This window comes from Choristoneura fumiferana, chromosome 26, assembly GCF_025370935.1.
Source record: "Choristoneura fumiferana chromosome 26, NRCan_CFum_1, whole genome shotgun sequence".
NCBI lineage: Eukaryota > Metazoa > Arthropoda > Insecta > Lepidoptera > Tortricidae > Choristoneura > Choristoneura fumiferana.
The window spans coordinates 6,267,060-6,279,135 of NC_133497.1; the positions used below are offsets into that span (position 1 = coordinate 6,267,060).

At 37.5% G+C, this 12,076-nt stretch overlaps 2 protein-coding genes across 2 annotated transcripts; one reads left to right on the forward strand and one right to left on the reverse strand.

The window, feature by feature from the left end:
• Nucleotides 1-557: 557 nt before the first annotated feature.
• On the reverse strand, nucleotides 558-8,292 carry LOC141442890 (serine hydrolase-like protein 2). The gene is made up of 7 exons (XM_074108042.1): nucleotides 7,986-8,292; nucleotides 6,299-6,415; nucleotides 5,504-5,656; nucleotides 4,287-4,389; nucleotides 2,595-2,682; nucleotides 1,805-1,902; nucleotides 558-1,031 (listed from the first exon to the last, which is right to left on the reverse strand). Exons 1-7 carry the CDS (start codon nucleotides 8,038-8,040, stop codon nucleotides 722-724), a joined length of 924 nt encoding a protein of 307 aa, XP_073964143.1. The 5' UTR covers nucleotides 8,041-8,292; the 3' UTR covers nucleotides 558-721.
• A 1,612-nt stretch (nucleotides 8,293-9,904) lies between these two features.
• Nucleotides 9,905-11,839, forward strand: LOC141442828 (uncharacterized). Its single transcript, XM_074107950.1, has one exon. It carries the CDS (start codon nucleotides 10,052-10,054, stop codon nucleotides 11,705-11,707), a length of 1,656 nt encoding a protein of 551 aa, XP_073964051.1. The 5' UTR covers nucleotides 9,905-10,051; the 3' UTR covers nucleotides 11,708-11,839.
• Nucleotides 11,840-12,076: the final 237 nt, after the last annotated feature.

A 12,076-nucleotide genomic window follows, 5' to 3' on the forward strand; every position in this document is an offset into this window, starting at 1 on the left:
TTTAGAGTCGATAACATAGCACCCGGATTCGCGCTGTCATCGTTCATTCACCATTACCTCTCTATATTTCGTTTTAACCGTACAACGGCAAAAACTACTAGACACTGGCAAAATTGTCCTCCAATGGACAGAGCCATATTTTTTAAAGAAACAACAACAACAACAACTTAGCACCCGTATAGGGTTTTAAACTTTTATCCCCGTAATAATAATTCTCGTAGATAAAAGTTTATTAAAAACCTATACGGTTGCTAAATTATCGACTATATGAAATCAGGCAATGTTAGGGCCAGAGGGCAAAGTTGAAGCAGTTTACGGTACCTGACTTGAAATAACTAAAAAAAAATAGCTGAAGGACCATGAAATCAACTGAATCAACATATGGTTTTTCTTTTGAGGTTCAATTATTATTATTATTAAATATCATGGGACATTTGACACCAATTGACCTAGTCTCAAACTGGAGCTTTTATCTCACTAAATCTTCTCCAGCAAACAAAATAGGTGTATGTATTATAGAAATGGAAAACCAAAGTTCTATAAATAAAACGCCACCATCCACAACTTTGTAATAAATATATTTCATTCTTCCACCGCATTGCCAAAGCAACATTTAAAAATTTGTAAGATATTTTGTAACACCCGTATATTACATTACCAACCCTTAACCCTCTCAGAAAGTCTCATTATAACAAAAAAATCACTAGATCAAAAATCACCATCACAGCTTAGATTTCGTATCCAGCCCCTCCACTCCATACAGCAAAAACCGCTCGACAACCTTTGCCATTCTCTCAGGATGCATGACGTGGACATCATGTCTCCCTTCTACATGGAATACCCTATAATTGTTATGGGGGTGGCACTTTTCGTCAAGCGCGAACGGGACTTTGTCATAGGCGCCGCGTTTGAGGGAAACGCTCGCTATAATGACCAAAGTGGGTGTTTTCATTTCGGTGAAGAACTTCCTCGCGTGTTCCGATGTGTAGGGCGGCAAGACAACTTGTTTGGTTCTCTGGTCAAATGTGAATCTGTGGAGAGAAGTAAAATGTACTGATTAGGTAATAAAAAAATATAACTGCCCACTGCCCTAAAAATAGTCATTGACCCATGAGATACTGGGAATTTAAAGTTTTTTTTAAGCAGTCGAGTTTTTCATTTTTTTGATGCTTTTAAGAAAATGTAGCTTAAAAATATTGTCACATACTATATTTGGAATGGGCTATATACTTATTAGCTATTGTTTAATGCTCATAGCATACTGAGCCGCAACAAATTTGGCCGTCAAATGTATGCAGTAATAGGTAATGTTATTTGTATAGTCTTTTCGTCTAATAAATGAAATTCTCGTGTCACTGTTTGTAACAAAACTCCTCCGAAACGGCTTGACCGATTTTTATTACAAGCTTTTCTTTAGGTTGCCCTGTTTGTCTATTTATTTATTTGGGTCAAATCTTGTAAGCTAAATTTGGCCCACTTCCATGCTTATGTAAATTGGTGGAAATTTTGTATTGCATTTACATGCTTATGTAAATTTGGTGACAATACAATATATTGTATTGTAGATGTCACCATCTTGGTGCTCCTGCCAGGATCGTCTCCGCAGGAGGGAACTCCTCAATGGTTAATAGTAACAACTTGAAATTTGGTACGGATGATAATTATGTAGTTTAGATTACAATGCAAGTACAGTCAACAAAAAGTACAGTCAGCAAAAAAGCTTGTATTCAAAATTTAATTTCATATTTCTACGCGGAATGAGTCGCGGGCAACAGCTAGTTATGATATAAAATGTAACCCTTACCTAACGAGTCCATTCCCCACTGGCTCCGATATCCTGTCAAGCACCATGGACGCCGCGGCGCCGGTCAAACCCCGATTCTTCTCCAACATTGACAGCGCCTGTCAAATGACATTGAAGCACGTCACTATAAATGTTGGTTTTTCACTTTTTTGGATTGGCAGCGTGCAAAGCGAGTGGTGGGGGAGCCGAAACGAACACACACACACAGCGCTCGCTACAGCTAAAAATTAAACTAATGTTGCGGTATGAGCTGTCAGATTGAATGGTTTTACAGTAAATATTGAATATATGGTCTTAACAAGATGTTTGTCATTCATTGTATAAACATTAACAAGAATAACGACTGCAAATTCGATAGATTTCCAATAGTTGGTGGAAAAAAAGGAATAACGAAATAAATACAATAAATATAATAAATAGATAACTTCCGCACGAAATTCTTGGGGATGACACAAAACCCCGTTTCTGTGAGAAGCAAATTAATTATTAACTAAAAAGAACAATACAACCATCGTCCAGAATTGTCTTATATAATATAACTAATATCATGCAAATTCATACATGAGATTCCATTGAAATGTTTGATTCCATTACGATGTTTGCTTACTTCTCGCATGATAGTTGTGACAACATTATGTCCAAAAATGCCCATAGTTGCCGAGCTATGTGGCGCTGTCGTCGTGAACGGTTCCAACACCTGCCATACCGTGTTGGGGTGTCCATGGGCAGCGGTGATTGCTTCCCACCAGGTGACCCCCATGTTCGTTTTTTACATCATAAAGACACCAACCTTTTCTCTCGTATATAAAGGCGCAGTTTCCTTCGGAGCGTTGAAAATATGGTACTTCTGATAATACTTCGTAAAATAAGCGTGGTACCTGGAAATAAAAAATATTTATGAACACGATATATAAAAGTATAGGTACAGTCAAGGGCAAAGATATCGACACGGCCAAAGTGTCGTGTCATGTGTAAGTACATATTTTTGTAACTTTGGCCGTATCGATATCTTTGCCCTTGACTGTACATTAAATAATAACAAATAAATATCAAATAATAAATAAATAAATAAATATATATTAAAATTCTTGTTAATTTAACCGACTTTAGAAAAAGGAGGTTCTATGTACGACCGTGTGTATTTTTTTATGTACCATCAGCCAAATATGTGGTCTACCACCCTAAAGTTGATAATCGTTTGCACATGCAAACACATAAACAATAATGCCAATAGACGTGTCTGTCAACTCGAAAGTTCGACTTTAGCGACATATTCATTTGATAGGAACTTGTTTAAAAATTGATAGACCACTTATTTGGCTGATGGTACATGTTCTCATTCATGGGCGTCATCATCATCTCCGCCTATAAAAATACGTCCCACTGCTGGGCACAGGCCTCCTCATAGAATAAGAGGGCTTGAGGGGTGATTCATGGGAAATTGTATGCTTTACAATATAAACTTTTAAATAAAAAACCTGTTCATTCATAACATAAAATAACCTTCACAAAAAATATTAGAACCTCTTCTTCTGTGATCTTCTAGAGTCCAATGTTATCCTGAATGGAGTATAGTCGAATATTTTCTGATAATCCATACTAATATTATAAATGCGGAAGTGTGTGTGTTTGTATGTTTGTCCGTCTCTCACGTCGAAACAGAGCGACGGATCGACGTGATTTTCGGCATAGAGATAGTTTATGGGCCAGAGAGTGACATAGGCTACTTTTTATCCCGGAAAAATGCAGTTCTCGAGGGAACAGCGCGCGATAACCGAATTCCACGCGGGCGAAGCCGTGAGCAAAAGCTAGTGGTAACATATATACAAATAAATTAAAAACCTCAGACACCCAACAGTCCTTTTTTTTAAACTTGGTTTATTGCATTTATTTTCAAATACAGCAGAGTTTGTGCAATCGAGTTCTTATACAAAAAGCCAAAAGAGCCAGTTCAAAATATATATATGCGATCACAATCTAACTCTGTTTACGGCGCATGAGCGTGTTCAGACATTTTGATGGAATTTTTGCTCATAAGTTTAAGAACTTGACTGTACCTAGTACCTACATAAATTGAATGAATGTATACTTCGTTTTTTTTGCATTAGAAAGAAGTTAAGCGATCCTAAGACACGCTTTTCATTGAAAAACACTTTTGAAAAATAAGTCACAGCAAATAGGTAACAATTAGCTTACGATAATTAGGAGCATTTTCACAATCCATTGATTAGTGTTAACTGACGGTTAAATGTAATGCCGTCTCTATTTGTTTCGTACGAATAGACGGAGATGGCATTACATATAACCGCCAGTTAACACTAATCAATGGATGGTGAAACAGCCCCTTAATATGATAATTTACATACTTTTGGTATTATAAGTAATAGTTACGGTTTTTTATAAAACGTTTTTCAATACAAAGACTCGTCAAGATTGTTTACCCTTTTTCTAATGCTAAAAAAAACGAAGTATAGGTACTTACCACAGCCCGAACTGGTCGGGTGTGATGGTCTGATATGCCGGTATGGGATCGAACTCTACGACCTTCGTCATCCGCCCGGGATACGCCAGGTTATACTGTTTACCTGCAACCACAGACAAACATACAGTCACGACCAAATCCCCTGCCCAGTGGTGGCGTAAAGGGGGGGCGGAGCGGGCGGTCCGCCCCGGGTGCCAAGCACCAAGGCGTGACAAAGTCAACTCAGCAGTCGTATCCAAAGCAGGCTCACAAAATCTTCTTCTTTAAAGACATATTTTAGTAAAATAAAGTAATAATGCCAAGAGCACAGCCAGCGGTATCGGTACTAGAATTACAAACATCGATTCAGTCTTCGACTTCGGGCTTCTAATAGAATCTCGTTCGTAATTCCTTATTTACCGCCCTTAAGACACAATGTACTATTCCCATGTCAATAATAACAATGTGCTTGCAACTACTACAAAAATGTATGCTCGATGAATTTTAACCACAGAAAACAGAGGAACTCGTGGTTTTAAAGTAGTTGTCCAGGGGACGTAACAATCGCAACAAAGCACAAGAATAAGTTGATTGACCTATAAGATTAAATTATTCTTATTTTTATTATTATTTAATAGTACATTGTGTCTTAAGGGCGGTAAATAAGGAATTACGAACGAGAGTCTATTAGAAGCCCGAAGTCGAAGACTGAGGGCTTTAATGAGTCGATGTTCGTAATTCTAGTACCGCCCGTGCAACATACAATGTTTTTCATCACATTTGCAAGTAAAATTTTATATTTGTAAAAGAAAAAATATAATTGTTCCAAATATTGGCGATACCTTAGGCTGTGCTCTTGGCAGCGTCGTCCTCAACCTCCCTCAGCATGCGCCGCAACGTGCGTGTGCATGTGGTCCATGTGGTCCTGCAGCAGCAGCACCATCAGTACGCACAATGACTCATTTACCGACCTTGGGCTTCATGACAAGAAAATGTGTACGCGCAATGACTCATTTACCGACCACGGGTTTCATGACAAGAACATTAAGGTCGAGGGTTTTATTTGGGGGGTTGCAACTAAGGTAGCCTGCATGTTACGACACTGTTTACGAGCAAGTGTGATGAAAATTATCAAGCTCGCAGTTGGAAACAACTGATAGGTGCCTGTATCTAGCTGTTCCTTGGTGGTATTATTTAAATGTTTGACTTTTGCTCCGAACAGTTGGAGTTGGACTGACCGAGAGCAGTGCCCAGCGAATGTGCCATGTAAACAAAATGTTCCCAGCGGAAGTGTCTCCGGAGCACCTCTATTGCATACACCAGGTCGTGCGTCGCCAGCATCAGACCCCTGGGCAGAGGATCCGACTTGCCATTGCCCGGGAGCTCCATTCCTGTAAAAAAAAAAACAAATTTATATTTGTGTTGTGGTTTCCACTTCTTGTAGGTGGGTGGTTACTGGTTGCCACTACATGTAGGTGAGTGGTTTCCTGTAAAAAAAATCCATTCTCCGTAGTCCTTCAGTTTGGTTATCAGATTCAGAACATATTGGATACGGATTTTTTCTTTAGTCAGTCAAACGAAAACTGACAAAGATTAAGCGCGCTTCAAAGTTCGGGAGTGGGGGCCCGTGACGGCGTGACGTCACGCGTAACTTTAACTGGCTATATTTTTATCATTTTTTGTTTAATTGACAAAAGAAAAAAATACAGTCTAAATCGTTTATAGCAACACCAGTTATAACAACATATTGGATGTGAAAACCAAGGAAAAAGTCCCAACGCAATCTTATATACCAAAACAACACTGGTTATAAGTGTTATAACTACCAGCCGTGTTTAACAACCCTATACTGCTGTCCCTTTGATGTCATTATAAACGGTTTTGACTGTACATGTCTTATATGTTCTTATATTCTAACTAATGGACTAATTAGATTTTTTTAAGACACAAGCCTATTGTAAACCTACTCCCTCCCTAATTAAATGTTGCTTTCATCCGCTCATCAAGGTCTCCAGGGCTCTAAGCCTGCTTACCAATATAGTAGAAGGTGGGGGGCAGGTGCTCCATGATCGGTCGCCAGGAGGCCGCGGAGTCCACGGCGCCGTGGCACAGCAGCACCGGCGGGTCGGCGCAGGAGCCCCATGCTACAACTGAAAAAAAAGTGGAATAATGCAAGTACAATTTATTACCAGTGTTAAAAATTACATATTTTTCTTTTTTTATTAAATGTATGATTTGTTGTTTGTTGTCATTAATTGTGGCATTCTAAGGGGAAGGCCTTTGTTCAGTTACTGGTAACACACACACACACACACACACACACACACACACACACACACACACACACACACACACACACACACAGACTCACACAGATTCTGTTCCTTTTTAACCCACTTCAAAAAAGGAGGTTATCAATTCCGTTGCTTTTTTTATGTTTGTTACCTCAGAACTCAGTAATTTATGAACCAAACTGAAAAATTTTTTTTAGTTTGTTTAGGAATACTTTCAACTAGGTCCCATAAGCACCAAATCAGGATCTGATGGTTGGGTCCTAAGGAAATTGAGGGAACTCTTCAAATATTGTAGGGATACCTATGGTAATTTGGATGTATTTAGTATTAAATTGTGCATTTGCTCTTGAAAATCATCATTTGGTGAAGTGGAACTGATGATGAAGACCACATTTGACCAATAGAGCTACTACTCAATAACAAGTACTTCAGTTGTTAAGCAATTTATGCTCATAGTAATACATATGATAAAATGGAACAGGTGGTGAAGCACCAGGACTCCTCAATAATGAACGTCTCAGCACCGGAAAAAGCAATCTTTTGTAAAAGGTGACGAGCAATTGACATTAAACTATCAAATCTTAGATAATTTACACTAAAAAGCGTGGAAAAAAAAAATATTGCAAAAATTGAACCAACTAGGTACAAAAAACCATGTAAATTATTTTCTACCAGTCAAAAGTCCGTGCCTCAGCACAAGCCAGCAGGAGTGATTGAAGCCCAAATGTATAGTATGCAGGTGAGGTCGACGACTATACTGGTAAAAAAATATTTTCATAGTTTTTTGTAGTTGGTTCGTTATAGGGTTTTTTTTTTAATGAACTTATTCCCAAAATCAAACTGAACACATTACTACTACACACAACAGGTAATCTTCTTAAGTTTTTTACCTATATGTAAGGACACCTGTCATTCAAGTCTTGATGTCTCCTTCAAGAAAGGTACCATCTTGGTTATTAATTGACTAGAAGTGTTAATGTGTTAATTATCAAGTCTTATTTCACACTAGCTGTTGCCTGCGACTCCGTCCGCGTAGTTTTCGTTTATCGCTATCCCGAAGGAACTATGCAATTTTCCGGGATAAAAACTATCTTATGTCCTTCCCTGGGGCTCAAACTATCTGTTACATACTGAATTTCATCTAAATCGGTTCAGCGGTTTAGACGTAATTGAATAACAAACATCCAAACCTCCAAACATCTTCACAAACTTTCATATTTCTATTAGTAGGACACTAGCTTTTGCCCGCGACTTCGTCTAAGAATTTGTTTGCTATCCAACAGGAACTATGCAATTTTCCGGAAGAAAAACTTGAAATCAGTTCAGCAGCTTAAGCGTTTATTGTTAACAGACAGACAGTTACTTTTGCATTTATAGTATCACCAAGGTAAACTTTGATACAAATGACTATAAACATAATACTCACCACAAATTCTCCCCCATGGGGCTTCTATGTACCATTCTTTTTCCGTAACCAACATATTGTATTACTATTTGTTATTTGTCACACAGTTTTCAATCACTAGGTAATTCACTATACGCATCTTTTCCATTTACAACATTGTAGAAATTAATATAAAAAAAATACACTGAATTCTACTTATAGTTTTTGATAGTAAACTGTTTTAAAAGTTTTAAGCGCCTACATTTAATTAATAAAACAATAAATCGCAAGTTGCTTGCGCACGCGAAGCGAAGCGGTTCACTTTACGTTCACTTATGATGATCCGATCCTCACTTCACTCACTCAAGAACCAAAAGGCGCGGCCACATGCAGTCGCTCGTCGATCGTTTGGAGCGATAAATCTGGTCACGTGACCCCATTTTGAATGTGATTTTGAATTTCCCGCGACTTAAAAAACTTAGCGTCAGGTGGCCGCGTCAAGTAGCAGCGATAAGATGTCTACTTGCAGGAATGATCTTGGTCTTGGAAGCTGATTTGTTAATCTCATTTAGTAGCAGTCGTGGTGGCAGTGGTACAAATAAAATATATTTGAATGAAAATAAAAATAACAGTGTTTTGCCGAAATCTTTTTTTTCCAGCTGAAAATGTTGAGCTTTTTCACTGGAAAAAAAAGAATTTCGGCAAATTTTTTTTTTTTTCTTTCATTCACTCCAATTTCTTTTATTCGAACTGCCACGACTGCTACTAAATGAGATTAAGAAATCGGCTTCCAAGACCATTCCTGCAAGTAGCCATCTTGTCGCTGCTGCTTGACGCGGCGACTTGACGCTACTTTTTTGAGTCGGTCGTGGGAAATACAAATCAAATTCAAAATGGGGTCACGTGACCAGATTTATCGCTGCAAACGAGCGACGAGCGACTGCATGTGGCCGCACCTTTGAATTCTGTAAATTACTATACAAGTACAGACAACTTAAATTAAAGTAAACTTTATGATTATAGTCCTAAAGTGCAAAATAAAACAATAACAATTATATTGGATGTGATTGTAAAGTAAACTGAATAAGATTAATTGAACTATACGCAGCGAATTTAAATTCGAAACTTTGCTGTGCTCCAAAGTCCAACAAGTCATAACCACACTAAAAAGTTACAGTACGATTACTTGGAGTTAACAATTGACAGATGGGCGTGCCTTCAGTCAATTTTCAACTTTGACGTCATACAAATAAAATAGTTTTTACATAATCTGTACACGTGGGTAGCGGTATACTAAAAATGGCTTTATTCGTATGTCGTCAAAGTTGAAAATTGACTGAAGGCACACCCATCTGTCAAGTGTTGACTCGAATTAATCAAACTGTACTTGCAAGTCAGATTGATATAGATAGCATTCGAATGATAGTGATAGTAGGCTGGTTGGAAAATGGAAACAATGATAAGAATCCATACTAATTATTATAAATGCGAAAGTGTGTGTGTTTGTATGTTTGTCCGTCTTTCATGTCGAAACGGAGCGACGGATCGACGTGATTTTTGGCATAGAGATAATTTATGGGCCCGAAGTGACAGGTTACTTGTTATCCCGGAAAAACGCTCAGTTCCCGAGGGAACAGCGGGCGATAACCGAATTCCACGCGGGACAATCGCGGGCAAAAGCTAAGTAGTGTGTGTTAAATGCAAAATTACACCAAAAGAGTACCATCCAATAATAAATAAGAATAAGATAAGTTATCTTAGAACTTGTATCTTGGAACGATAGACTTTGTATTGTATTTTAGATTTTTGAATTCAATCAAATTCAATCGCACCTTTGAGTTTTTTGTGATCTACTTACGTGTGAAATTAAATTATATTTGAATTATAGACTGAATCAACAGCAAATCCAACATTGGTGTTATTTATTTTATTTTCATAGAATATATTTATCTACCGACAGAATATTATTCATATTAAATATAAATTATGCGTTTATATTTATGCTTCGAAGAGAACTATGAGTCAATGTCACTTTGCGCTTGCAGCAGTGTTGTTTTTGTTTTTTTTTTGACATTGACATTGCGAACGGAACGAATATTTTCCCGCCCATGAAAAATACAAAGGTAGCTGTAGCGCCTGTAGCTAGCTTTTCTTGTGTGAAAATGTCGAAGTCGACGAAAGATTTGAATAGCTTTCTAAAAGCCCTAGACGCGGTGAACGAGAGTCTTTCTTGTGTAGAATGCATGGAATTTTGTAAGAATCCTGTTACTCTGAGCAAATGCTTTCACATCATTTGTTCCGAACATTTTAGTGGTTTGAATCAGTGTCCTAAATGTGAAGCATCGCTAGAAGACTGCACCACCTGGTCAGATGATAAATTAAGTGATGCAGTTGACGCTGCAAAGAATTTATCTAAGATGTTTGAGCCCTTGCAAGAAAAAAATGTTCATGGTTCAGACGTCGGTTCTGTGGATACGATGATCGCGGGCCTCAGAAAGAGTAAGCGAGACAGTAATACAGCGACACGCCATAGCGAAAAAGAAGAAAATTCTGATTCAAAGTTAAAAGTTACTAAACCATCACAAAATAAAACTTTAAATACTTCTTTAATATCTGCGGCTTCAAACATATCTAAAAGCAGCAAAACATTCGAGAAACGAAACAGGAAAGGTGAAACAATGCTTCATATAGCATGTAGATTGGGTAAGTTGGATAAAGTTACTAAAATGTTACATGAAGGAGCTAATGTGAATACGAAGGATAATGCAGGCTGGACACCACTTCACGAAGTAGTACAGAATGGACGTCTTGATTTAGTTAAGCTTCTTCTTCAGCACAATGCTCTAGTTAATGTACCAGGTCAAGATAATGAGACACCGTTGCATGAATCTTTGAGATTTAACCATATTGATATAACTAAAGAACTAGTAAATCATGGAGCTGATATTAATGCAAGGAATTGCAAAGGTGAGACTCCACTTGAACTTGCATCTGCTGAATTGAAATCTGTACTACAAAATGTAGCTGACAAACGAACAGTTACTGAAGAAAGTTTTGATTTGTCCTTTATTGAGAGGCAGATGGAAGAGGACAATGAGGAAATAAGAGTTTTCTGCACATCTCAGTATCGGACTGTTCATAATAAACTGAAAACTTTGAGCAAACACCACATTAATATTCACATTGAATTAAAATTCAGTAACAAAGTCACACATCTTATTGTTGATGCTGAGGATGGTGTATGTGTTTCAAGCCTTGATGTTTTGCAGGGCATTGTAAATAACCTTTGGATTATAACTTCTGAATGGGTCACAAAATCCACAGAAGAAAACTTGGAGCTGTTTAAAGAGTATGAAATCTGTGGAGTAGGCGCTACTACCTACAATGGTCCAAAGCGCGCAAGATACAACAGATATAAGCAATTGCCTGGTATATTTGATGGTTGCCACTTCTATTTACACAATTTCAACACGAAATACAAGATTTCTGATAAAATTGAAGTCACAAAAGCCATTTTAAGTAAGCTTATATCTGATGCTGGCGGAATTGTCCTCCGTAGAGTACCAAATCCCGAGTCTATACCAGATTTTGAGAAGTTGGTGCCATACCATGCTCAGAAAGGAGGAAAACTGGTGAAATGCTCGCACTATATCATCTATAAAGACATGTATGAGCCCCTATACAACATGCAGCATTTGAAAGCTCTTCCGATTGGATGGCTCATTGAATGCATTGAGAAATATGAACTGTGCGAACCTTGGTGATAGCAATGTTCCTATGTATTCAAGTATTTCTGATTTTACTTGGAAATTTAAATTTTTTAACAGACAAGGGAGTTTTCCAGTTGGGCAGCTATTCCAGAAATGTTGTCAAAATGTAAATAATGACAAAAAATCTATTGATATTTACATTTTTCTCTGAGAGAAGCTCTTTGCTTTGTCCAATCATCCCCATTTTAATCAGTTATTTTTGCTTATCTTATTCTATGGTCCATGAAGAAGCCATATTTGATTTAATATGTTCCATTACACAATTATATTTAAAAATAAGATTTAAATAAGTTGCTTTAATTATTACTCTTGATCCAAGAAATTGACTTGCAATTACTAATTTTTGTTAATTTACCATAAAGA